Below are 27362 nucleotides of genomic sequence, written 5' to 3'. Positions count from 1 at the left end.
TAGTTGCATGGGTAGACCAGGCTAATTATTTCTGATTAAAGGGATGTTTCAACCCAGAAGCTTACTCTGCCCATTTGTCAAGCTGAATTGTCTTAGCTTTCTAGTTTTAAGGAATTTTATTTATTTTTAATAAATAAATTGCTTACTTTTTAAGAATCAGTAAATTTTGAAAAAATTATATAAAAAAGAATATTCATTATTGTCTAAAAATTCATGATTATTCACTTTATTTTTAATCTATTTTACTATTTTAAAAATAAGCAGATACATATCATCCATTTCTACACGTTCCAATCTTAGTGTTAAGTGGAAATATCTGAAATTGTTATTTGAGTATGCAAAACAAAAAACTACTAGTTAAATTTAATATTAATTGTGCTTAATTTGGCAAAGTTATATGATTATGCTTTTTTTAAACTTAAGTTACAGAGAAAAATCAAATTATATTGGTGCAACCTTTCAAGGGAGGATGTGTGATAAACACTATGGAGGAGGTGTTGCTCTGGTATGGTATGATTTAATTTACTTGACTAAGATGTATAAATGAGATGCTATTTAGATTAATATGCAATTAACTTTCAATAGTTTATTATGGCTAAGTATATGTGAACCATGAACTTCCAGATGTTCAAGCTGGTTTTAGAAAAGGCAGAGGAACCAGAGATCAAATTGCCAACATCCATTGAATCATCGAAAAAGCAAGAGAGTTCCAAAAAACTTCTATTTCTGCTTTATTGACTATGCCAAAGCCTTTGACTGTGTGGATCACAATAAACTGTGGTAAATTCTGAAAGATATGGGAATACCAGACCACCTGACCTGCTTCTTGAGAAATCTGTATGCAGGTCAGGAAACAACAGTTAAAACTGGACAAGGCACAACAGACTGGTTCCAAATAGGAAAAGGAGTATGTCAAGGCTGTATATTGTCACCCTGCTTATTGAACTTCTATGCAGAGTACATCATGAGAAACGCTGGGCTGGAAGAAGCACAAGCTGGACTCAAGATTTCCAGGAGAAATATCATTAACCTTAGATATGCGATGACACCACCTTTATGGCAGAAAGCAAAGTAGAAGAGCCTCTTGATGAAAATGAAAGAGGAGAATGAAAAAGTTGGCTTAAAGCTCAACATTCAGAAAACTAAGATCATGGCATCTGGTCCCATCACTTCATGGCAAATAGATGGGGAAACAGTGGAAACAGTGTCAGACTTTATTTTCTTGGGCTCCAAAATCACTGCAGATGGTGACTGCAGACGTGAAATAAAAAGACACTTACTCCTTTGAGGAAAGTTATGACCAACCTAGACAGCATATTAAAAAGCAGAGACATAACTTTGCCAAAAAGGGTCCATCTAGTTAAGGCTATGGTTTTTCCAGTATTCATGTATGGATGTGAGAGTTGGACTATAGAGAAAGCTGAGCACTGAAGAATTGATGCTTTTGAACTGTGGTGTTAGAGAAGACTCTTGAGAGTCCATCCTAAAGGAAATCAGTCCTGAATATTCATTGGAAGGACTGATGTTGAAGCTGAAACACCAATACTTTGGCCACCTGATGTGAAGAGCTGACTCTTTGAAAAGACCCTGATCCTGGGAAAGACTGAAGGCAGGAGGAGGAGAGGACAACAGAGGATGAGATGGCTGGGTGGCATCACCAACTCAATGGACTTGAGTTTGAGTAAACTTTGGGAGTTGGTGATGGACAGGGAGGCCTGGTGTGCTGCAGTCCATGGGGTCGCAGAGTCAGACATGACTGAACAACTGAACTGAACTGAACTGATATTAAAATCTGCATAATGATTCTAGGGATCTTTTCCTGCTGCTGACAAAAATATGTGAACTATTAAAACTCCTCATTTAACTTAATATATAAATTTTTTTTAATTTTCCTCTGATGAGTTTAAATTATCCTCTTTAGAAAGTTAGGGTAGTGACCTATTTTATAAGATGCTCATAATTTTTCATATATTCAATATTTAATAATGAATTTTAATATCAATTAATTTATATGATTAATTAATTTTATATAAATAAATTTAATTTTGAGTTTTTTCTCCATTGTTTATCTAATTTAATTATGAACTGAGTTAAAATAAAACTCCTGTCACTATTAATTGCCTCAAAATGCTTCCTGGGACATGGGTGAAGAATAACATCATCAAATGCACTAATTGGCACTTCTAGTAGAAAATCTTGATGTGCTTAATATTGGCATGGTTTTGCTTCTATTGCATAATACTTTGATTATTCCTGACATGCCAAACTTGCCTTTTAACACTTTTTGTGTGTTTGCAACAAAGGAAACTATAAACAAGGTGAAAAGACAGCCCTCAGAATGGGAGAAAATAATAGGAAACGAAGCAACAGACAAAAGATTAATCTGAAAACTATACAAGCAACTCCTGCAGCTCAATTCCAGAAAAATAAATGACCCAATCAAAAAATGGGCCAAAGAACTAAACAGACATTTCTTCAAGGAAGACATACAGATGGCTAACAAACACATGAAAAGATGCTCAACATCATTCATTATCAGAGAAACACAAATCAAAACCACAACAAGGTACCATTACACGCCAGTCAGGATGGCTGCTATCCAAAACTCTACAAACAATTAATGCTGGAGAGGGTTTGGAGAAAAGGGAACCCTCTTACACTGTTGGTGGGAATGAAAACTAGTCCAGCCACTATGGAGAACAGTGTGGAGAGTCCTTAAAAAACTGGAAATAGAACTGCCATATGACCCAGCAATCCCACTCCTGGGCATACACACCGAGGAAACCAGATCTGAAAGAGACTCATGCACCCCAATGTTCATCACAGCACTGTTTATAATAGCCAGGACATGGAAGCAACCTAGATGCCCATCAGCAGATGAATGGATAAGGAAGCTGTGGTACATATACACCATGGAATATTACTCAGCCATTAAAAAGAATTCATTTGAATCAGTTCTAATGAGATGGATAAAACTGGAGCCCATTATTCAGAGTGAAGTAAGCCAGAAAGATAAAGACCAATACAGTATACTAACGCATATATATGGAATTTAGAAAGGTGATAACGATAACCCTATATGCAAAACAGAAAAAGAGACACAGATGTACAGAACAGACTTTGGGACTCTGTGGGAGAAGGCAAGGGTGAGATGTTCTGAGAGAACAACATTGAAACAAGTATACTATCAAGGGTGAAACAGACCACCAGCCCAGGTTGGATGCATGAGACAAGTGCTCGGGGCTGGTGCACTGTGAAGACCCAGAGGGATGGGATGGGGAGGGAGGTGGGAGGGGGGATCGGGATGGGGAACACATGTAAATTCATGGATGATTCATGTCAATGTATGGCAAAACCACTACAATACTGTAAAGTAAATAGCCTCCAACTAATAAAAATAAATGAAAAAAAATTTTGTGTGTGTGTTTGTACAAATTAACCTGGAGTTTTAGAAAGGCAACCCATCATGCACTTCTTTCAGTAAATAAGTGAAGATATAAGAAGAATCAATGAAATGAAAACATAAATTTTATCCTTTAAATCATAATTCATTAAAACATGGCTTATCTTTTACAGCAAATGATTACCTAGTCTCAAAAGCTAGAGTTTGGCTGATTTACCCAGTCATATACAACTCTGAAAAATCTTAAGACTGTCAAATGCAACCAGCTTAGCTACCAAGTGGAAGGATATCTCCTTGTTTACTGGAGGGCAGTGGTCTCTGTACTGAAAGGAGCAATCAGAGAACTCTTCTAGTATTCTTTCTTATTCTCCACACTTCACTGGGGTAATCACTGCCTAACTTTTCCCTGGAAAAACTAACAGCAGCTGATATTCACAGAGATGCGATACTGAAGAAAATAGTCAAACCTCTTGTCCTCAGATACTTAAAAACACACCACCCTCTCCCCTGCCTAACCCCCAGAGTTGTGGAATAAATTCTAAGAACCACATCTTTTCGATGCTACTTCTTCCTAAAAGTTTATGGGTGAAACCAATCCAGGTAGTTTTGGGTTGAGTAGAAGCAAGTAAATATAATTAGCAGAAGATTTTTGATGCCTGCAGTTCTTTGCCCTTGGGTTCCTCCACTCATCTATCCTAACGCAAGTTCACACCCAAGGATGGACACAAATTAGCTCTTGGTATCACGAGTTATATACATTACGTGCTACCAGATACTTTATCTGTTGACTTCAGTTTGTGGACTATACAGATCACAGGTATTAAACTTTCTCAGAAAAAAAGCACACGACACAACACCGACAAAGTGGAGCAAAACTATGAGTAGTTGTAGACAAGGAATCTCGAGCAAAACGAAGTGTACAGTATCAAAGATGCAGACTAGTTGGAAACATTAGATATGAACAAGAAAATAGCTGTAATAAATTGCATGAAAAGTACATACGAAGATAAATTATAAAATTGGGAAATCAGAATTGGGACCTCTCTCAGAAGACACTGGAGAAGTAACAGACAAAATTAAGAGACATGGATGACTGAAGTAACGGAGATAAAATTTTTAAAGTCAAAAGAACACTTCTGAAGAAAAAAACGGAGATAATTTCACAGAATGATAGTCATGGCTCACTGTCTCTAGCCACTACCAGATCAACAAGATTCCTGCACCAGGAAAGTCCCCCTAGAGTAGGCCCATGATCCCTGGCAGTAAGGGATGAAAGTGGGTTGTCTGATGAAAAGGATACATGGAAAGCCAAAAAAGAATAGATACAAATGCATACCAATAATGGAATTAAAATATCAAAGAAAAGTTATGCTTATAAAAAGAAAAAAATAATAATATAACAATGTCTAACAAGGAAGACATTCCATAGTGTGAAAAACCACACTGTATGCAAAGACTTTATTCTTAAAATATTGAGCTGAAAGTACTTTGAAGGCAAGATTCATATTTTTAAAGAATGTTTTAATTCAAACATAAGGAACAATAAAAATACTCTCAGTCATATAAGTCCTCAAAATATTTGTAAACAGAAGACTAACATTCATAACATATTTGTATAAATTATTTATGAAAAGCCACAAGGCTTATGAGAACTGCTTCCCTAGTGGTTCAGATGGTAAAGAATCTGCCTGCAATGTGAGAGACTCGGGTTTGATCCCTGGGTGGGGAAGATCCACTGGAGATGGGAATGGCAACCCACTCCAGTATTCTTGTCAGGAGAATCCCATGGACAGAGGAGCCTGGCGGGCTACAGTCCATGGGGTCACAGAGTCAGACAGAGTGACTAACATATGTGCATACATAGAGTGAGTAAATGTTGCTAAATGTTATTGTTACTGTAAAAGGAAAATGGAGAGCTTCCCTGGTGAGTCAGTGGTAGAGAACCCAACTGCCAATGCAGAGGAAGTGGGTTTGGTCCCTGGTGAGGTTGGGAAGGTCCCCCAGAGAAAGAAATGGCAACCCACTCCAGTATTCTTGCCTGGGAAACCCCATGGATAGAGGAGCAGTGGTGAGCTACAGTCCATGGGGTTGCAAAAGGGTCCCACACGACTTGGCGATTAAACAACAACTAAAAGGAAAATACCTGAAACTGGGCTAGGACTGAGGTGCCTGGCAAAGAAAAGTTAAATCAGTACAAAACTAGAACTCATAGATTCTATGATAGAGTGGAGAGGATTGTGTGTGCTTCGTCACTCAGTTGTTTCTGACTCTTTGCGACCCCATAGACAATAGCCCGCCAGGCTCCTCTGTCCATGAGATTTCTCAGGGGAAAATACTGGAGTGGGTTGCCATTTTCTACCCCAATGGAATCTTCCCAACCCAGGGATCAAATCCTTGTCTCCTGTGTCTCCTGCATTGGGCAGGCAGAGTAAAGAGGAGATAAAAATGAAATGAAAGCATATTATAGGACTTGTCTTCTTAAGAAAACAGGAAAGATATTGATATGTTCTAGAAAGAAGTAAGGGTGTATGAAATGGAAGATAGTCTTAAAAACAATCAAGAAGAGAACTATACCAGATAATGGTCTAATAGAAGAAATGTAAGTACAGTCAAGAAAGAAGAAGCATGAAAACAATAATGTAAAATAAAATGACCAGAAAATAATCAAATTAAATAGTTTAAATATACCCTAATAGAATGACAATCGTGTGAATGTAGATGAATTAAACCAATTAAGTGAGTCTCTGATGGATTTTTTAAAAAATTAAGTTCAAATATTAGTTCTCTAAAAGAAATACATTAATAGGACAAAGTGAAGGTGAATATAAGATAATAAAATATACCTCAGTTAAATAAGAAGTAAACATGAGAAAATGAGATTTAGAATACAATATACTTATAGATATAATAGCAAATAGGCATAAACATCAGTGTAGTTTTCCATGTAAAAGTTTTGTAAATATTTTGTTTGATTTATTCCTAAGCATCCCAGTAAATACTACATTGTTTGATGATATCAGTAAATACTGTATTTTAAGTATAATTTATGAGTTTCTGTTATATTGAAAAACAAATGTTATTGACTGGTATAAAATAATATATCTATATTTACTTCTAGTAGTTTTAGAGATAAATTTTTGTGTCCAATTTTGCCATATGTGAATAGAAACAATTTTATTCTCTTTTCTCTTACCAATATGTATATCTTTTATTTTTAGTTTTGTTCTCCTATTGAATTGCCTAGGATCCCAAGAGCAACTCAAGTTAACAATGTTTAGTTGAATTCATAGTAGACATTTTTGTATCATTTCCTCAAGGAAAAAACTCTCAATATTTTACTATTAGATATTATGTTTGTTCTAGGTTATCATAGACATTTTTAACATAATAAAAAAGCTCAAGTCCATCAATATTTCTAATCTTCTAAACTTTAAGTTAATGTATTTTGTTTTTTTATCCTATATTTATTTTTGAAGGGGAATTAACTCCATTTAAACTTATGTGAATTTTTTTTCTAAATGTCCCATTTTAGTAGCAGAATTTTTTACTATAGTTTTTGGTATGCTTATATAGATTTTTTCTTACTCTGTTGAATTGTTTCCTCTTTCACATAGGATTCAATTTTCTTTTTCTATATTGTAGCGATGTCAGTGCAATCCTAATGAAAATCTCAGCAACTTTTTTGGGGTAAAATTGACAAGCTTATATTGAAATCTTATACATATATATATATGTGTGTGTATATATATATAAGGAAATAGATAAAGCCAGATTGGAAATTGAGGAAAAGTTGAAGATATAAACTTATTATAAAACTGTGGTAATTAAGATGTTACAGTGTAGATAAATTTATCAATATAACAAAATAGGAAGTCTAGATATAGACCTCGACATATATAATCAAATGATTTTCAACAAGAAAAATACATTCAGGCACTAAGAAAAATGAAATATAATATTAAACTTTAATGTTTATAATAGACTTCCAGTCAAAAGCACTAGTAAACTATAGACAGGGTCATAATGGGAAGTTGTGAATGTCTAAAGACATTACTATAAAATAACTCATGCTAAAACTTGAGGAGTGGGAGTCTTCAGGCAGAATAGTTAAGGAAATTAGTATCTAGTGAATTTGGCAAAAAAATAAAGCTGAAAATCAGTGAGCTATTTATCCAACCAGAAACGTCTGGAAAGATGAAAACAACATTGCTCTAAAACATGTGGAACACAAGAAATAGTGAAGACAAAAGCAGAAATAAAGATATGATAGGTAGAACAGAGATATTCTAAAAGGATATTAGGTCTTTAAAAAATGCTTTTAGAAACACAATTTTGAGGGAACTGGTTATTTAATTCTTATATTTGCATTTCCTAATAAGATCTGGAGTACAAAATGACAACCCACCCCAATATTCTTGCCTGGAAAATTGCGTGGACAGAAGACAGTCCACACGGTCACAAAGAGTCGGATACAATTGAACACGCGTGCAATAAAAAGATATATCAGGATAATATAATAAAAATTGACAGGACGCAGAGTAGGTTATTTTAGATGGGATCATGAGATAAAAACTTCAAAGAGAAGGTTTTTAAGAAGAGGAATGAATGATGAGATAAAAACAGTCATTGCAAGACCTGGGAAATCAGAACCCATGAGAATTATCATTAAATTCAAGGCTTACAGGTGGAAATGAATATCAGGAAAGAAGATGGTTGCGAAAATATTGATTGTCAAAGGAAGCAGCAGTCTATAAGCATATAGAGCCTTATTGATCTTAGTAAATAGTTTTGAATATTATCCTCTTTGTAATGAATAGGCACTGGAAGTTTTGAAGCCAGACAGAAATATTTTTCTGATTATATAGAAAAGTGATTGTAGAGGACTGGAGATCCACCACAAGGAGACTAAGGAGACAGTTTCAAATGATTGGTATTCAGTCAGGTCGCTCAATCATGTCCGACTCTTAGTGACCCCATGAACCGCAGCACACCAGGCCCCCCTGTCCATCACCAACTCCAGGAGTCTACCCAAACCTATGTCCACTGAGTTGGTGATGCCACCCAACCATCTCATCCTCTGTCGTCCCCTTCTCGCCTGCCCTCAATCTTTCCCAGCATCAGAGTCATTTCCAATGAGTCAGCTCTTCGCAACAGGTGGCCAAAGTATGGGATTTTCAGCTTCAACATCAGTCCTTCCAGTGAACACCCAAGACTGATCTCCTTTAGAATGGACTGGTTGGATCTCCTTGCAGACCAAGGGACTCTCAGGAGTCTTCCCTAACACCTCAGTTCAAAAGCATCAATTCTTTGGCTGTCAGCTTTTTTATAGTTCAACTCTCATATCCATACATGACCACTGGAAAAACCATAGCCTTGACTAGGCGGACCTGTGTTGACAAAGTGAGGTTTCTACTTTTTAATATGCTGTCTAGGCTGGTCGTAACTTTCCTTCCAAGGAGTAAGTGTCTTAAATTTCATGGGTGCAATCATCATCTGCAGTGATTTTGGAGCCCAGAAAAATTAAGTCAGCCACAGTTTCCACTGTTTCCCCATCTATTTAACATGAAGTGATGGGACCAGAGGCCATGATCTTAGTTTTCTGAATGTTGAGCTTTAAGCCGACTTTTTCACTCTCCTCTTTCACTTTCATCAAGAGGCTCTTTAGCTCTTCTTCAGTTTCTGCCATAAGGGTGGTGTTATCTGCATATCTGAGGTTATTGATATTTCTCCCTGCAATCTTGATTCCAGCTTGTGCTTCCTCCAGCCCAGCATTTCTCATGATGTACTCTGCATATAAGTTCAATAAGCAAGGTGACAATATACAGCCTTGATGTGCTCCTTTTCCTATTTGGAACCAGTCTGTTTTCCATTTCCAGTTCTAACTGTTGCTTCCTGACCTGCATATAGGTTTCTCAAGAAGCAAGTCAGGTGGTCTGGTATTCCTATCTCTTTCAGAATTTTCCACAGTTTATTGTGATCCACACAGTCGAAGGCTTTGGCATAATCAATAAAGCAGAAATAGATGTTTTTCTGGAACTCTCTTGCTTTTTTGATGATCCAGAAGATGTTGGTAATTTGAACTTTGGTTCCTCTGCATTTTCTAAAACCAGCTTGCACATCTGGAAGTTCACAGTTCACGTATCGCTGACGCCTGGCTTGGAGAAGTTTAAGCATTACTTTACTAGCGTGTGAGATGAGTGCAATTGTGCAGTAGTTTGAGCATTCTTTGGCATTACCTTTGTTTGGGATTGGAATGGAAACTGACCTTTTCCAGTCCTGTGGCCACTGCTGAGTTTTCCAAATTTGCTGGTGTATTGAGTGCAGCACTCTCACAGCATCATCTTTCAGGATTTGAAAGAGCTCAACCGGAATTCCATCACCTCCACTAGCTTTGTTTGTAGTGATGCTTCCTAAGGCCCACTTGACTTCACATTCCAGGATGTCTGGCTCTAGGTGAGTGATCACACCATCGTGATTATCTGGGACAGTTCTGTGTATTCTTGCCACCTCTTCTTAATATCTTCTGCTTCTGTTAGGTCCCTACCATTTCTGTCATTTATTGAGCCCATCTTTGCATAAAATGTTCCCTTAGTATCTCCAATTTTCTTGAAGAGATCTCTAGTCTTTCCCATTCTATTGTTTTCCTCTATTTCTTTGCATTGATCACTGTGGAAGACTTTCTTATATCTCCTTGCTATTCTTTGGAAATCTGCATTCAAATGGATATATCTTTCCTTTTCTCCTTTCCTTTTCACTTCCCTTTTTACACAGCGATTTGTAAGGCCTCCTCAGACAGCCATTTTGCTTTTTTGCATTTCTTGTTCTTGGGGATAATCTTCATTCCTGTCTCCTGTACAATGTCACGAACCTCTGTCCATAGTTCATCAGGCACTCTGTCCATCAGATCTAGTCCCTTAAATCTATTTCTCACTTCCACTGTATAGTCATCAGGGATTTGATTTAGGTCATACCTGAATGGTCTAGTGGTTTTCTCCACTTTCTCCAATTTCAGTCTGAATTTGGCAATAAGGAGTACATGATCTGGGCCACAGTCAGCTCCCAGTTTTGTTTTTGCTGACTGTATGAAGCTTCTCCATCTTTGGCTGCAAAGAATATAATCAATCTGATTTCAGTGTCAACCATTTGGTGATGCCCAGATGCAGAGTCTTCTCTTGTGTTTTTGGAAAAGGGTGTTTGCTACGACCAGTGTGTTCTCTTGGCAGAACTCTATTAGCCTTTGCCCTGCTTCATTCTGTACTCCAAGGCCAAAGTTGCCTGTTACTCCAGGTGTTTCTTGACTTCCTACTTTTGCATTCCAGTCCTCTATAATGAAAAGGACATCCTTTTTGAGTGTTAGTTCTAGAAGGTCTGGTAGGTCTTCATAGAACTGTTCAATTTCAGCTTCTTCAGCATTACTGGTTGGGGCATAGACTTGGATTACTGTAATATTGAATGGTTTGCCTTGGAAATGAACAGAGATCATCCTGTCATTTTTGAGATTGCATCCAAGTACTGCATTTCGGACTCTTTTGTTGATGGCTAATCCATTTCTTCTAAGGGATTCCTGCCCACGGTAGTAGATATAATGGTCATCTGAGATATTAGCTAGTGTCTTATTCTTGGATATGCGAGAAGTAATTTTTATCTGGTATATATCACGAAAGCAGAACATATAGGGCTTGCTAACTTACTGGATACATACCATGAATGATGGAAACATCTATGACTATGCTTAAGATTTTTCTTTAAAAACTCGGTAGGGGGAATTGGTGCAGCTGGCCTTGGAGGCAGAGGGGAAATGGAAAGGTGTAAAAATAGTTGCATTTTGAACCTGAACCTCTAAAGTTTGAGAGACTTTTGTGATGCTTAATTTTATATGTCACTTTGGAGAGGTTTGATTAGATTAATATTTAAATCAGTGAAATCTGAGTAAAGCACCTTGCCCTCCGCAATGTGGGTTGACCTCATCCAATCGGTTCAAGGCCTGAATAGAACAAAAACACCATCCCCTTCTAGCAGGAGGAAATTCATCAGCAGTGTGCCTTCAGGCTTCAACTGCGCTATCAGCTCTCCTGTGTCTCCAGGCTTCCAGCTCACTCTAAAGGTCTGGACTTGCCAGTCTTCATATTTGTCTGAACCAATTCTTTATTGTAAACTCTTCATATATAATATTCATTGTTATATATATGCTATTGGTTTTATTTCTCAAAAGAAGTCTGATTAATACAATTTCTATTACTTAAGTATAACTATGTCCTTAAACATTAAAAGATATGTGCATGATAGAGATGATGAATAGATGATAGATACATAGACAGCTTTACGTCTTTCCTTTCTCCAACACCTCCTTGTCTCAATATAAATAAAACTTGCTGTAGTTTTATGGCAAATTATAAAAAATGATAGTGTGAGCCCTACTACTGCCTCTTCAGACTGATTTAGCTTTTCTAGGTTTGCTGCCTTTCTCTTTTAAAATCAGCTTGTCAATTTCAAGAAAAACTGCTTGGACATTGATTGGTTTTGAATTGAATCTTTAGGTCAATTTGAAGGGAGATTGACATCTTAACAATATTGGTTATCCGTGAAATTGATAAACATGTTTTTTATTGCTTCATATAATGGTTCATATACTATAAGCAATAAAAAGATGTATTGTTATACTTACCATTGTTGAGTTTCAGAACATATATGTTGGGCAAAAGAAGCCACAAGCAAAGCTATAACAGACGTCAGATGCTGTTCTTTTTTTAATATTTTAGCTGGAGGATAGTTACTTTACAATATTGTGTTAGTTCTGCCATACATCAATAAGCATTAGCCATAGGTATACCTGTATCCCCTCCTTCCTGAGCCCCCATCCACCTCCCTCCCCACCCTATCCCTCCAGGTTGTCACAGAGCACCAGCTTTGGCTGTCCTGCTTCATACATCAAACTCACAGATCAGTTCAGTTCAGTCGCTCAGTCGTGTCTGACTCTTTGCAACCCCATGGACTGTAGCACGCCAGGCTTCCCTGTCCAATACCAATTCCCAGAGCTTGCTCAGACTCATATCCATCAAGTCAGTGATGCCATCCAACCATCTCATCCTCTGTCGTTGCCTATTGGGGTTTTTATACAATAACAGCAACCCACCCCAGTATTCTTGCCTGGAGAATCCCATGGACAGAGGAGCCTCGTGGGCTACAGTCCATGGGATCACAAAGAGTCAGACATCACTGGATGACTAACATACACACACAAATAACTAAAGGGAGATGGTTTGGATGTTGTTGTTTCCCTCTTCCTGAGCTATAAATGCTAATGAGGAACAAGAGAAAAAGAAACAATTGTAAAGATATTCTGATTGAGAGATTACAGGCATTTTCTACATGATCCTGAAACTTAGAAAGTCTGAAAACTATGCTAATAAAAGTGTCCTATCATTATATTTTATAATATCCTATTATTTATATGCTTGAAATTTAGCAGAATCCTTCATTTTCCTCCCCACAGCATCAATCATTCCTCCTCCCCTTCTCCTCCTCTTCCCTGGCTCTCTCTCCCTCCCTCCCTTATTTTATTTTTAAAATAAAGTTTAAAACAACTATGGAAGGTCAGTATTCTTATTTTCAGTCATTATTCAGTTCGGTTACTCCGTCATGTCCGACTCTTTATGACCCCATGGACTGCAGCACGCCAGGCTTCCCTGTCCATCACCAACTCCCAGAGCTTGCTCAAACTCATGTCCATCAAGTCAGTGATGCCATCCAACTATCTCATCCTCTGTTGCCCCCTTCTCCTCCTGCTTTTAACTTTTCCCAGCATCAGGATTTTTTCCAATGAGTCAGTTCTTCACATCAGATCTCCAAAGTATTGGAGTTTCAGCTTCAACATTAGTCCTCCCAATGAATATTCAGGGCTGATTTACTGTAGGATTAACTGGTTAGATCCCCTTGCTGTCCAAGGGACTCTCAAGAATTTTCTCCAACACCTCCATTCAAAAACATCAATTCTTCAGCTCTCAAATTTCTTTATGGTCCAACTCTCACAACCATACGTGACTACTGGGAAAACTATAGCTTTGACTAGTGGACTATTGATGGCAAAGTAATGTCTCTTCTTTTTAATATGCTGTCTAGGTTGGTCATAACTTTTCTTCCAAGGAGCAATCATCTTTTAATTTCATGGCTGCAGTCACATCTGCAGTGATTTTGGAGCCCAAGAAAATAAAGTTTCTCGCTGTTTCCACTGTTTCCCCATCTATCTGCCATGAAGTGCTGGGACCAGATGCCATGATCTTAGTTTTCTGAATGTTGAGCTTTAAACCAACTTTTCACTCTCCTCTTTCACTTTCATCAAGAGGCTCTTCTTTGCTTTCTGCCATAAGAGTGGTGTCATCTGCGTATCTAAGGTTATTGATATTTCTCCCAGCAATCTTGATTCCAGCTTGTGCTTTATCCAGCCCAGCATTTCACATGATGTACTCTGCATATGAGTTAAATAAGCAGGGTGACAATATACAGCCTTGACGCACTCCTTTCCTGATTTAGAACCAGTCTGTTGTTCCATGTCCATTTCTAACTGTTGCTTCTTGACCTGCATACAGGTTTCTCAGAAGGCAAGTCAGGTGGTCTGGTATTCCCACCTCTTTAAAAATTTTCCACAGTTTGTTGTGATCCACACAGTCAAATGCTTTGGTATAGTCAATAAAGCAAAAGTAGATGTTTTTCTGAAGCTCTTTTGCTAATTTAGGCTATGGTAAAAATGACTCTTGCTTTTTTAAATTTTTTTATTTTTTTATTTTTTTTTGCTTTTTCTTGCTATTCTTTAAAAAAAAAGAAAAGCAAGGGAAAAAAAGCAAGAAAAAAAAGCAAGAGTCATTATTACCATAATCTAAACTAATATAAGCGTTAATTTATGATTTTTGAAAATGTGTGAAACATCATATAAAATATTATCTCCTAATAATTAAATTATAAATGAACACAAACTATTCATTTATAACTGGCAAACTATTCATTTGTAACTGGCACTTTATAACTGTGTATATAAGTGGGTGTCTTTTTTATTTTCTTTTAAAAGTAAAACATGGCACTATTGTTATATATGAATACCAAGTTATTGTTACAAATATTTTCTTGGCCTGATGCCAACAAATGAACAATACATTTGTGTTTTGGTAAAATTTCACACTTTGCTTTTTCCCTTTCCTTTTGCTATTTTCCCTTATATTGATAATGACACCTTCTGTGATTGACATATTTGATGTCTCAATTGCATTTCATCATGTGACTGTTTCTAATAATTATATTATGCTCCATATATGTGAATGTATAAGTGTGTGTGTGTGTGTGTTTTTTTCCCCAGCACCCCAGCACCATAAACCTGGAATCACTTGCCATTATTTTAGCTCAGTTATTGAGCCTTAGTATGGGAATACCTTATGATGACATTAACAAATGCCACTGCCCAGGAGAGGTCTGCATTATGAACCCAGCAGCTATGTAAGATGCTTCACTTTTATATGCTTTACGTATGTAGTTTATGTGAAAACAAGCTTTGTGTATTTTGTTTATGAAATCTGTGCTATCAAAATAATTAGCAATAGTCAAATATAAATTGTGGTCACTGATCCCAGATCAAAATATATAATCCAATGCCCCTGCTGCATGTATCTCTCAGTATTTCTTGTAATCTAATGTCACACTTGCTTTCTCACATGTGACCTGTGTGCTTAGTCGCTCAGTCATGTCCATCTCTTTGTGACCCCATGGGCTGCAGCCCACCAGGCTGCTCTGTCCATGGGGATTCTCCAGGCAGGAATACTGGAGTGGGTTTCTGTGCCCTCCCCCAGGGGATCTTCCCAACCCTGGGGCTGAACCCAGGTCTCCCGCATTGCAGGTGGATTCTTTACTGTCTGAGCCACCAGGGAAGCCCCCTTTGTAACCTACTTACTGTTTCTGGCCTATCAAATTATGAATTAAGCTATAAAATCACACAAGTAACAAAATGATAAATGTAGAAGTAGGTCACATTTTACATTCATCACTTTGTTACTTGCATGATTTTATAGCTTAATGCATGATTTGATAAGTCAAATACAGACTTGTTATCATTATACAAGAATGACTTAGTAAGGCCTTTTAACATGAATCTTCTTCATTCTACCTGGCTCAGCCTGAAATGTTGGCATCTACTGATTTCAAAGATGCTTTTCAGCACCTAACCACCACATGCACAGGACTTTGGTAGAAAAGCCATGCATTATACCATGAGAGCTGCCAGACACAGACTCCATTTCAGACAGAGTTACTGGGAAAACCTATAGACCATAGGGAGACAACAGAAGACACCTGAAGAATCTGAAGCCTCTGACATCCACCACAAGTCCAGCTTTCAACACAAAGTTACAAGTCAAACGAAGGGCAAGGAAAAGCAGAGCTTGAGAAGACATGAGAAAAGGCAGGCATGAAAACTTGGTTCAGATATGGCAAAGATTTTGCAATTATTAGACTGGGAGTTTAACTATGATTAATATGCTAAGGGCTTAAATGGAAAAAAGTGGACAACCTACAAAAAACTGATGGGTAATATAAGCAGGGGCCTCTCCAGAAGCTCAGGGGTAAAGAACCCACCTGCAATGTAGAAGACACAGGTTTGGGTTTTTCTTTGTCACTAGAGAAGGCCTTTTGCAGTACTTATTGTGCCTCAAAGGCCTAGTGAATTCTTCGCTATTATCCTCAATATTTTTAGAATATGCCATGAGATTTTATAGAGTTAGGACCAAATAGTCAGGAGATTTAGGGAAACCATCATCCAATCAGTAACTGAAGTCAGACTTTTATCCTTTTTTTTCTTGGACTGTAAACCCAATAGTACATCATTTTATTTAATAATACATTTAATTTCTTCTATATTATCTCAAATATTTTGCCTTTTTTCACCTTCCAATTTCTCTCCCAAAACAACAAACTTTAATTTGCAAATAGTAATGAGAGTTGAAATTTTTTAATTAATTTTTTGACATAATAGAATTTTGATTCTTGTGTAGATATGAAAAAATAGAAATTTTGCTTAAAAATATAAAGTGATGGCCTGTATAAATATGGTAGAATTATTAATACACATATAGAAACCATGCATCTGTGGAAACCTTTTTTAAAAAGCTTAACTTGACAAATTACAATCTTGCAAAAAAATGCTTGTTAATCTTATCTTTAAATGTATTGCATCATTTTAATAGCATGATTGTGAAATTTTGGAGGACACAGACATTTTGATCATTCAGTTCAGTCGCTCAATCATGTCTGACTCTTTGCCACCCCATGAACTGCAGCACAACAGGCTTCCTTGTCTATCACCAACTGCCGGAGCTTACTCAAACTCATGTCCATAGCATTGGTGATCCCATCCAACCATCTCATCCTCTGTCATCCCATTCTCCTTCTGCCTTCAATCTTTCTCAGCATTAGGGTCTTTTCCAATGAGTCAGCTCTTTGCATCAGGTGGCCAAAGTACTGGAGCTTCAGCTTTAGCATTAGCCCTTCCAATGAATATTCAGGACTGATTTCCTTTAGGATTAACTGGTTTTATCTCCTTGCAGTCCAAGGGACTCCCAAAAGTCTTCTCCAACACCACAGACAGTTCAAAAGCATCAATTCTTTGGCGCTCAGCTTTCTTTATAGTCCAACTCTCACATCTGTACATGACCATTTTGATCATTATTGACTGGCAAAAAATTGATGTGAAAAATCTATCACTATTAAAAGGAAAATGTGAATAAACAGCATATTTGAAAAAGATTTGTTACTAGTCTTTAAATTGATGGGAAACATCTCCTAGAATTACTCGTGTTTAATGACTTTTGGCAAAATCACATTCAGTGATTTACATAGAACTGAGTCCTATCCTGGTAGAACGCATGCCTTTCTAAGGCAGTTGTACTCAGTCCTAACCTTAAAATGTGGCTTATTAAATAGCAAAACCTAAGGAGTTTAACGTGTTATTTTGTTTCTATAATCCATAGAAAATACACATCGCACACTGATTTTTTTTTAAAGGCTGTCATTTTTCTGGGGGCTCGCAATCAATAGTCCATGGTTTATACAGTCTATGTCTCCAGCAGCTCGGATGTGCTACATGATATGCCTGAGAATTTTTACTTTCTTTGAAATGTTAATATTTTAACTAGGAACTTTGTTTCTTTAGATAAAGAAGTTGTCTTTATGAAATTGTGCTCATTTGAAGGTAGCAATACATCTGAACTTTGGAAACAGTATCTTAGAAAAAATAGATAGAGATAAGATATAATCATTTTTATCTGAAGTAAAAGGAAAGGAAAAGAGAATGATGGTTTCCAAATACATCCACAAATTGTTGACATTTCTCCCTTCAAGAGGTAGAGTTGGATTTCCCTCTGTTAAACGTGGGTTGGATTTGGTGACTTGATTTCATCAAATAGACCTTGGTAGAAATGATGGTGTGTGACTTTCAAGATTATATAATTAAAGAGTTTGCAAACTTCTCTGTATTCTCTCTTTGATCAGGCGCTTGGGTTGGAACTGGTGCAATATCATGAGGACCCTTGAGTAACTTTCTATAGAGAGCCATATGGCCAGGAACTGAGGCTTCTTGGCAGTAGGATAAAGGGGCAGATAAAAAGCATGGCTGTAAACATTACTTCATGTAACTTAAATTCATGGTTAAGTTCATGTAACTTAAAATTTCATTTTAAGGCTAGTGGTCTGCTCCTATGGTTTACAAAAGGGAAATGTATGTATCACACAAGGAAGTCATGTATTCAGCTGAAAATCAGAAGTTCTATTATCAAGGAAAAATGGGAGAAAGGAGAATGAGGACATCCAGCTAATTTGTGAAAGGTTCAAGCTGCAAATAAATTATCCAGTTGGGTATAATTATGAATGGTCATCTCTTTCTAATGACAACATTGCTTTCATTGTCAGATAGTGTACCCTCTATAAGCCAGTTCACACAAAATAAACATCTTGCACTGCCTGGTTCTCAATAATATTAAAGTTCTATCAACTTTTCTCCTTTTGTGTTCTAGCATTTAGATAGAAATTATCTGAATTGTTGGCAATATAATAATATATCTCTTATTCGTGGTTAATATGACTAAAGAGTATGTTCCACCTGGGTGCAATCACAAAAAAATAAAAACAAAATTGGCAGTTTGTCCAAAAATCTCTAATTTTTTCATGATACTCATGGGAATAAAATTTTCCAGTAATAACCCACATAACTAAGGTTTGAGTCCATTACCTTAAAATTTAGTAATTTTATATTAGCTATATTTATTGTTAAATTATAGACTTGTATTCTGAGGCTAGGCAATTTTCAGGAAGCAATGGTTACATAAAAATGTAATGTTGATGTGTTTTTAGTCACTCCAGTGGTGTGAAGTTCTTTAGTAACTGCAGCGTGGAAGATTTTGTACATTTTATTTCAAAGCCAAAGTCCCAGTGTCTTCAAAACCAGCCACGTTTAGATCCAACATACAAAGCTGCAGTTTGTGGTAATGGAAAAGTTGAAGGTGGAGAACAATGTGACTGTGGTGGTATGGAGGTTGGTACAAATTTGGAAAACTATATACCAGAATTACATCAAAAGTATTAATTTTATAGTGTAATACTGCTATTTCACCTAATTTATCAAACTTGCTTTTTAACAAAGGCCTTAAGAATGCATGTTGGGTAAATCCATGGCTGATTCATGTCAATGTATGGCAAAAAACACTACAATATTGTAAAGTAATTAGCCTCCAACTAATAAAAATAAATGAAAGAAAAAGGATGCATATTGGGATTATATTAATGACTACACATATATTTTTATATGTGAATTCAGCAGTTTGTAGATTATTCATTCATTCAGTATGAATACACTTCTTAATCTTTTAGCTGAATTGACTATGCTTATGCTTCCCCTCTTGTGTATATACTTCCTTAGTATTTCTTTTTTGTAAAAAGTTTTATTATTATTGCAGTATAGCTGATATACAATGTTGTGTTAACTTCTGTTGGACAGCAAAGTTATATGTGTATATATATATATATATATATATATATATACATTCTTTGGTCTGCCCTGGTGGTTCAGTGGTAAAGAATCCATCTGCAATGCAGGAGAGACATGGCAGGAGTCTCGGGTGAGATCAGTGGATTGGGAAGATCCCATGGAGAAGGAAATGGCAACCCATACCAGTATTCTTGCCTGGGAAATCCCATGGACAGAGGAGCCTGGAGGCCTGGGGTCGCAGAGTCGGACGTGACTTAGAGACTAAGACAACACCATGATTGGCTGGTGGAGCTGCAAATTTACTAAACACAGAGCTCCTAATGAAAACAACTGTTGAAGTATATCTGATTTATAATGTTGTGTATACTGTTGCACAGCAAAGTTATTCATTTTATATATGTGTGTATATAAATGCATGCTGTATTATATTATTTTCCATTAGAGTTTATTATGGAATGCTGGATCTAGTTTCCTGTGCTATACAATAGGGCTTCCCTGGTGGCTCAGATAGTAAAGTCTGCCTGCAATGCGGGAGGCCCATGGACCTCATTATTTATTCATTCTATAATGTCATAGTTTGCATCTGCTACCGCAAACTCCCAGTTCATTCCTCCTCCACCCAGACCCCTTGGTAACCACAACCCTGTCCTCTGCTCCATGTGTCTCTTTCAGTTTCATAGATCAGTTCATTTGTGTCATATTTTAGATTCCACATATAAGTGATATCACATGGCATTTGTCTTTCTCTTTCTGACTTACTTCATTTGGTATGACAATCTCTAGGTCGAAACAGGGTGCTGTAAATGGCATTATTTCATTCTTTTTTATGACTGAGTAGTCTTTCATTGTATATATGAACCACATTGTCTTTATCCATGCATCTGTTGACGGACATTTAGGTTGTTCCCATGTCTTGGCTACTGTGAATAGCACTGCTGCAAATATAGGAATTCATGATATATTTAAATGATAGTTTAATGATAGCTTTAATTTTAAATGATAGCTTTTCCAGATATGTGCTCAGGAGTGGGAATGCTGGATCATATAGCAACTCTATTTTCAGTTTTTCTATGGTGTTTTCTGTAGTGCCTGCACTAACTTACAATCCCACCAACAATGTGGAAGTGTTTCTTTTTCTCCAAACCCTCTCCAGCAAGTTATTTATAGAGTTTTCTTTAATGATGGCCTTTCTGAACATGTGAGGTAGTAACACACTATAGTTTTGATTTGCATTTCTCTAATAACTAATGATGTTGAGTATCTTTTCATGTGTCTATTGGCCATCTGTACATCTTCTTTGGGGAAATGTCTATTTATGTCTTCTGCCCATTTTTCAATTGGGTTTATTGGATTTTTGTTGTTGAGTTGTATAAGCATTTTGTATATTTTGGAAATTAAGCCCTTGTCAGTTGCATCATTTGTAAATATTTTCTTGCAACCTGCCAGTTGCCTTTTGACTTAGTTTGTTTCCTTTGTGGTACAAAAACTTGCAAGTTTGATTAGGTTCCATTTATTTATTTTTGTTTTTATCTCTATTGCCTTGGAAGACTGACCTAACATTGCTATCTATGATTTATGCCAGAGAATGTTTTGCCTATGTTCTCTTCTAGGAGTTTTATGATGTTGTGTCTTTTATCTAAGTCATTTTAAGTTTCTTTTTGTGTATAGTGTGGAGGAGTGGTCTAACTTCATTGATTTACATGCATCTGTCCAGTTTTCCTGGGGCTTCCCAAGTGGCACAGTGGTAAAGAATCCACCTGCCAATGAAACAGATGCAGGTTGGATCCCTGGATCAGGAAGATCCCCTGAAGAAGGAAATGGCAACCCACTCCAGTATTCTTGCCTGAGAAAATTTTACCCTCTGGAATCTCATAGAGATAAGAATGACATTAATTAGGCAAAATAGTTCTGGAAAACACTGCAAACTTTGTGTGCCCTAGGAATTATCATGCCATAACCCATATAAGACTACTAAAATCCATGATTATTTTTTGTAACTTATTGAAAATTTTTGCCCAATTAACTCTATTTCAAATCCCCAGGTATTTAAAAATGTGCATGTGTGTCTGTGTGTCTGTGTGTGTGCCTGTGTGTCTGTCTTCTGTGTCTCCATCCTTATTTCCTATCAGTTGCTTTTTATTAATTCTAAAAATGGAATTTTAAAACACAGAACCACCAGGTACAGATAAGTTATAACATAAAACAAGACGTAATAAATATGGATGAACAATTAAAGGTAATAATTTCAATTATGTTCAGAAATATCATTTTATATCTCTTCATCTTTAGAGAATTATAAGCAAACTTTGAGTATCCTTCAAAAGGTAAAGACATCAAAATACAGTAGATTCATATAAGTTGACTAAGAACTAATCAACTTTTAAAATCATAACTTCTGTTTCTTTCACATCTTGTGAAATAACTTTGCTATAAAAGCCGAAGATCTTGATTTCTTAGCTTTTTTATTTTACTTTTTTTTTAATTAAAAAAAAGTTTGGAGTGTATAGCTGATTTACAGTGTTGAGTTCATGTCGGCTGTCAGCATATCAGCAATCAGTTGTTCAGTTCAGTTGCTCAGTTGTGTCCGGCTCTTTGTGACCCCATGAGCTGCAGCACGCCAGACCTCCCTGTCCAACACCAACTCCCAGAGTCCACCCAAACTCAAGTCCATTGAGTCGGTGATGCTATCCAACCATCTCATCCTCTGTCGTCCCCTTCTCCCCCTGCCCTCAATCTTTCCCAGCATCAGGGTCTTTTCAAATGAGTCAGCTCTTCGCATCAGGTGGCCAAAGGATTGGAGTTTCAGCCTCAGCACCAGACCTTCCAATGAACACCCAGGACTGATCTCCTTCAGGATGGACTGGTTGGATCTCTTTGCAGTCCAAGGGACTCTCAAGAGTCTTCTCCAACACCACAGTTCAAAAACATCAGTTCTTCAGCACTCAGCTTTCTTTATAGTCCAACTCTCACATCCATACTTGACTACTGGAAAAACCATAGCCTTGACTATATATTCATTCTTTTTTAGCTTTTGTTCCCATATAGGCCATCACAGAGTATTGAATAGAGTTCCCTGTGCTAAACAGTAGGTCCTTATTAGTTATCTATTTTATAAATAGTAGTATATGTGTCAATCCCACCTTCCAATTTTCTCTCCCTCTTCTGGAAATACATTTATGGTTATTGATGTCTTGGCTTTGGTGGACTCCAGGACCTCAGAAAATCCTACTACCAAAATAGTCAAGCTTAGTGATATACAGAACACTTGGTTTAGCACATTAGGTAATGAATAAATGTTAAATAAATGAATAATTAAGTGGCTCTACATTTTTCCATTTGCCAACATTTAAGTTAAGCAGCTGTCTGTATATCATGTAATATGCTGTCCTAGTTAAATATCTGTTTCATGTAAAGCTGGAAGGTATTTCAGAGCATTTGATTTGCCTTTCAGGGCTGTTCAGTCCGGCCATACCAGTGTTGTAACCCTGGCACGTGTAGGCTCCAGCCTGGGTCAGTCTGTGATAGTGGCCTGTGTTGTGAGGCTTGTGAGGTAAGAGCCTTTAAGCGTTCTATTACCTACCTTAGTAAAGCTATCATTTCTTATCATATGTAAATACTCACATCCTGCTTTACTCAATATTGCTTACCTCACCCCACCAGTTTATACCAAAAGGACACATATGTAGGGCTTCCGTCGATGAGTGTGATCTTCATGAATATTGCAATGGTTCATCAGCAGCATGTCCAGAGGATGTTCATATTCAGGACGGGCATCCATGTGGACAGAATCAATGGCTCTGTGTCGGCGGAATATGTGCAGATGGGATAAAGCAATGTCTTGACATATTTGGTGAAGGTATTTATTTCAATCTGATTGCCTGTATATGTATTTTTCTGGAAACTAATATACACATCTTTGTATGTATACCTTAGAAAGGACACAGGATACTATGAAATGAAGCAATTAGAATGTCAAAAATACTTAAATTAATTTAGAAAATAAAATAAATAAAATGTCAAAAATAATGTTAACCTCTAGAAGAATAAAAATAGAAGAAGATAACATCACCAGGAAAAAAAAAACTGGAATAAACTCAGTCATTTCAATAAAACGCAGCACTCAGAGAAATTAAGTATTGATATAAGTCAAATATTTGCTCTATAATCTAAGATAAATACAAGAATAATAATACAGTAATTAGAAACTAAAAACTAATAAAGAGCAGAACAACAAAAGCATTTAACATATTTGATTAACCCAAAAGAAGGCAAGAACAGAGTAAACTAAAGAACATAGGATGTGAAAGCAAATAGTAAGGCTGGTTATTTACATTTACGTATTTATAAGTTACATTAAATATAAAACCTGTGTTCAGTATTAAATTGAGGGAAAGAATATATCAAGTAGTGACAGAAGCAATTACAAGGAAATGAATAGAAAAATCAAGGCATGTTGCATTAATGATATATTTTTTAAAGGCTGTAGAATATAGTGAAACCAATGACAACAAATTTAAATCTCTATAGCAGAGAAACTTTGTCTTAGGGAACAAATAACAGCCACTTATGTTCCTAGGGCCATGTGCGGCTTCTGAATGTAGAAGATCAGTGTTGGCTCAGCAGAGATCTTCAAGGGAAAAAAAAGACATCAAATAGAAAAGTTGTAGCCATTGGAATTTAAGGAGAGGGAGCTGTCAAAACCATAAGACTATTTTTCTTTGAGGCATCCTCATCCTTGGAACTCAGAAGCTGCTCAGAAACTTGGTGAATTAGATTCAAAAAATTAGAAAGGCGTTATGAGTTTTCGTACAGCCACAAGATGATCAAAGACCAAATGGGAGAGGAATTTTGCCTAAAAAGTTCTTAGTCTTCCTCTAGAAGGTTTTGCTACATTTAGAAGTGCCTTTGTTGGTAGTCTGTTGGGAAGCTATTCTGAGGACTAAGGAATATGTATTTATCCCTGGCAAGCTTTCAGTGAAGAGAAGATAAATATCTGTAAGGTTCTCAGTCAGTACAAGGGCCACCCTCAAGATAACAAAGTGAATCCAGAATAAAACAGCCTTGGCTCATAGAATTGCCTGGTTGTACTTAGATGACCCCTGTCTTGCCCAACCTGTCTGACTGTTCCAACCTTCATACAGTTGCATCACGTTTTGTAATTTATTCTGCCAATCGCTTCTTTTTTCTTTCTCCTTGATAAGATTTTATTTTATTATTTTTTTCCATTTATTTTTATTAGTTGGAGGCTAATTACTATTGTAATTACTTTACAATATTGTAGTGGTTTTTGCCATACATTGACATGAATCAGCCATGGATTTACATGTATCCCCCATCCCAATCCCGCCTCCCACCTCCCTCTCCACCCGATCCCTCTGGGTCTTCCCAATGCACCAGCCCCGAGCACTTGTCTCATGCATCGCTTCTTTTTGATTGAAGTGCTTATTCATATAAGGTAGCAGTTCCAATTGCTATTTTGCTATGTGTTTTCAATATTATATTTTACCCTCTGTTCCTCAATAACATCTGTGTTGAATAGAAATTTTCTAGTATAATAGTTCAATCTCTCTGTGATTTATTTTGCTGTATGTATTTAGTTATTTCTGAGTGGTTTGCTTGGGTGTTACAATTACTATCTTAAGACATCCAATTAATATTGATTTCATTTCAACAGTAAACCAAAACTTAACTTATGTTCTATTTCTGGCAAGTATCTTCATGTAAGTCTAATGACAAAGTTTTAGAATAATTGTTTTTATGCAATGGTCTTTTAAAATCTATAGAAGACAGTCCAAACAATAAATGTATTTGTACTATCTATTATATTTTCTTTTACTTTATTTGATAGTTTACTATATTAGCATGAAGTGTTACTTCATGTGGATCCTAGTTACCTCCTATTGTCCTTTGATTTCAGCCCTAAGGATGCACTTTATTAGATCTTGCTGGAAAGGTTTGCTAAAGATGAGGTCTTTCTCATTGTGTTTGTCTTGGAATGCTACAATTTCTCCTTAATTTTTTGAAGATAGTTTAGCTGAATATAGAACCTTTAGTCTTTTCCTTTCAAAATTCTGTAGTATCATCCCACTGTCACCTGGCTTCCTTTGTCCCTAATAAAGAGAGTAATCAGTTTGACCGTGATCTGTGGATCTCTTGAAGATTATTCTATGTGTATTTTTTTCAAATCTTCTTGTAAGTATGTAGATAGATATAGATACATCATTAAAAATGGAAAGTTTTCAGTCGTTATTTGTTAAAATATTTCACCACCCTTTTCTATTTTTTCCTCATTTTTGGAATCCCTCTGTGCCAATATTTCATATGCTTGATGTTGCCCCACTGATCCATTAAGCTCTCTTTACTTTTCATTATTTGATTTTCTTTCTTTCCTCTTACTGGATAAACTCCACTGATCTATCTTTAGGTCAATAAAGCCTGCCAGATTAAATCTATTGATTTTAAAATTTCTGTACTGAAGTCTTTTGTCTCAGTTAAGATAGTTTTCAATTCAGAATTTCTATTTGGTTCCCTTTTTTATTTAAAAGTCTATGTTAGCATTTCCCATTTAGTTTTTAAGAAATGGTTTCCTCTGGTAATTTGAACATATCTGTAATAGCTATTTTAAGTCTTTGTCTACTGGATTCAAAATTTGAGATCTCTGAGGATATTTCCCATTGGCTTTCTTTTTTTTTTTTTTTTTTTTCTGGGTATGTAGCATACTTTCATTTTTTTGCATGTCATGTAAAATTATTTTTTAAAGCTTTTTAATTTTTAGAAATTTTACACAATATATTTTAACAGTTTTGATTCAGATTTCTCCAAGGGTGGTGGTGGTTCTTTTTGTCTTACTGACTATTTGTTTAATGACTTTCCTGGACTAAATTTTCAGGTTCTGTATTCTGTACTATGTGCAGCCACTGAGTTCTTTGCTAGTTTTTTCTTTTTCTTTTTTTTTTTAATCTCCCCAAGCTCTTACTTTTATTTTTAAGTCAGGCTTCCCAGGGATAACTCCTAATTAGCACAAGTTAGTGCTAACCTGAAACCTGTCAGATACCCTTCAATGCTTTGACTGTTTATTTTCTATCCACAATGCCAAGGGACAGTTTCAAGCTTCAGGTAGTTTGCAAGACAGGCATAGCTTTCACTTCTTGCTAGTTCAGGACTTAAATATAATCCAGAGGAGTGACTGGGGACTTCTCTTTCCTAGAATTGTTCTTGGAATGTGTACATCTTTTCAGATCCAGTTACTTGTTTGAGCTTTTCAACATTCCTTATGATCATCTAGTTCTCCAAAGTTCCCTTTTAAATTCCCAGAAGGCTCTTGTTTGCCTCAACAGTGTTGCTGTCATATTGCTATTAATTCAGTATTTCCCTGGATGTGAGGCACTTTTTCCCACTGAGCTGAGCTCTTTTTCTTGTTATTTTCCAGTGGCTATATTGCATTCAAATCTTTGCAGCCCCATGGACTGCAGCTTCCCCGTCCTTCACTATCTCCAGGGATTTGCTCAGATTCATGTCCACTGAGTCGGTGATGCTGTCTAACCATCTCATCCTCTACTGCCCTTTTTTCCTTTTGCCTTCAATCTTTCCCAGCATCAGGGTGTTTTCCAATGAATCAGCTCTTCGTGTCAGGTGGCCAGCAACAGTCTCTCCAATGAATATTCAGAGTTGGTTTCCTTTAGGATTGACTGATTTGATCTCTTTGCAGTTCAAAGGACTCTCGAGAGTCTTCTCTGGCACTACAATTTGACAACATCAATTCTTCATCACTCAGCCTTCTTTATGGTCCAACTCTCACATCTGTACTTGACTACTGGAAAAACCATAGCTTTTACCATACAGACCTTTGCTGGCAAAGTGATGTCTCTGCTTCTTAACACTCTATCTAGCTTTGTCATAGCTTTCCTTCCAAGGAGCAAGTATCTTTTCATTTCACAGCTG

General features: G+C 36.6%; 1 protein-coding gene across 1 annotated transcript in view; it reads left to right on the top strand.

The window, feature by feature from the left end:
* The window catches only part of ADAM2 (ADAM metallopeptidase domain 2), a 110693-nt gene that overhangs the window by 45508 nt on the left and 37823 nt on the right, over positions 1-27362 (top strand). Inside the window, exons 10-14 of the mRNA XM_043893613.1 lie at positions 424-505; positions 14751-14887; positions 18788-18968; positions 22873-22971; positions 23082-23277. Coding sequence (XP_043749548.1) covers positions 424-505; positions 14751-14887; positions 18788-18968; positions 22873-22971; positions 23082-23277 — 695 coding nt within the window. The remainder of the gene's footprint in view (positions 1-423; positions 506-14750; positions 14888-18787; positions 18969-22872; positions 22972-23081; positions 23278-27362) is intronic.

This window comes from Cervus elaphus, chromosome 32, assembly GCF_910594005.1.
Source record: "Cervus elaphus chromosome 32, mCerEla1.1, whole genome shotgun sequence".
Taxonomy (NCBI): domain Eukaryota; kingdom Metazoa; phylum Chordata; class Mammalia; order Artiodactyla; family Cervidae; genus Cervus; species Cervus elaphus.
The sequence above is the reverse complement of the archived record's forward strand: the minus strand, read 5'-3'. Positions and strand labels throughout refer to the sequence as shown.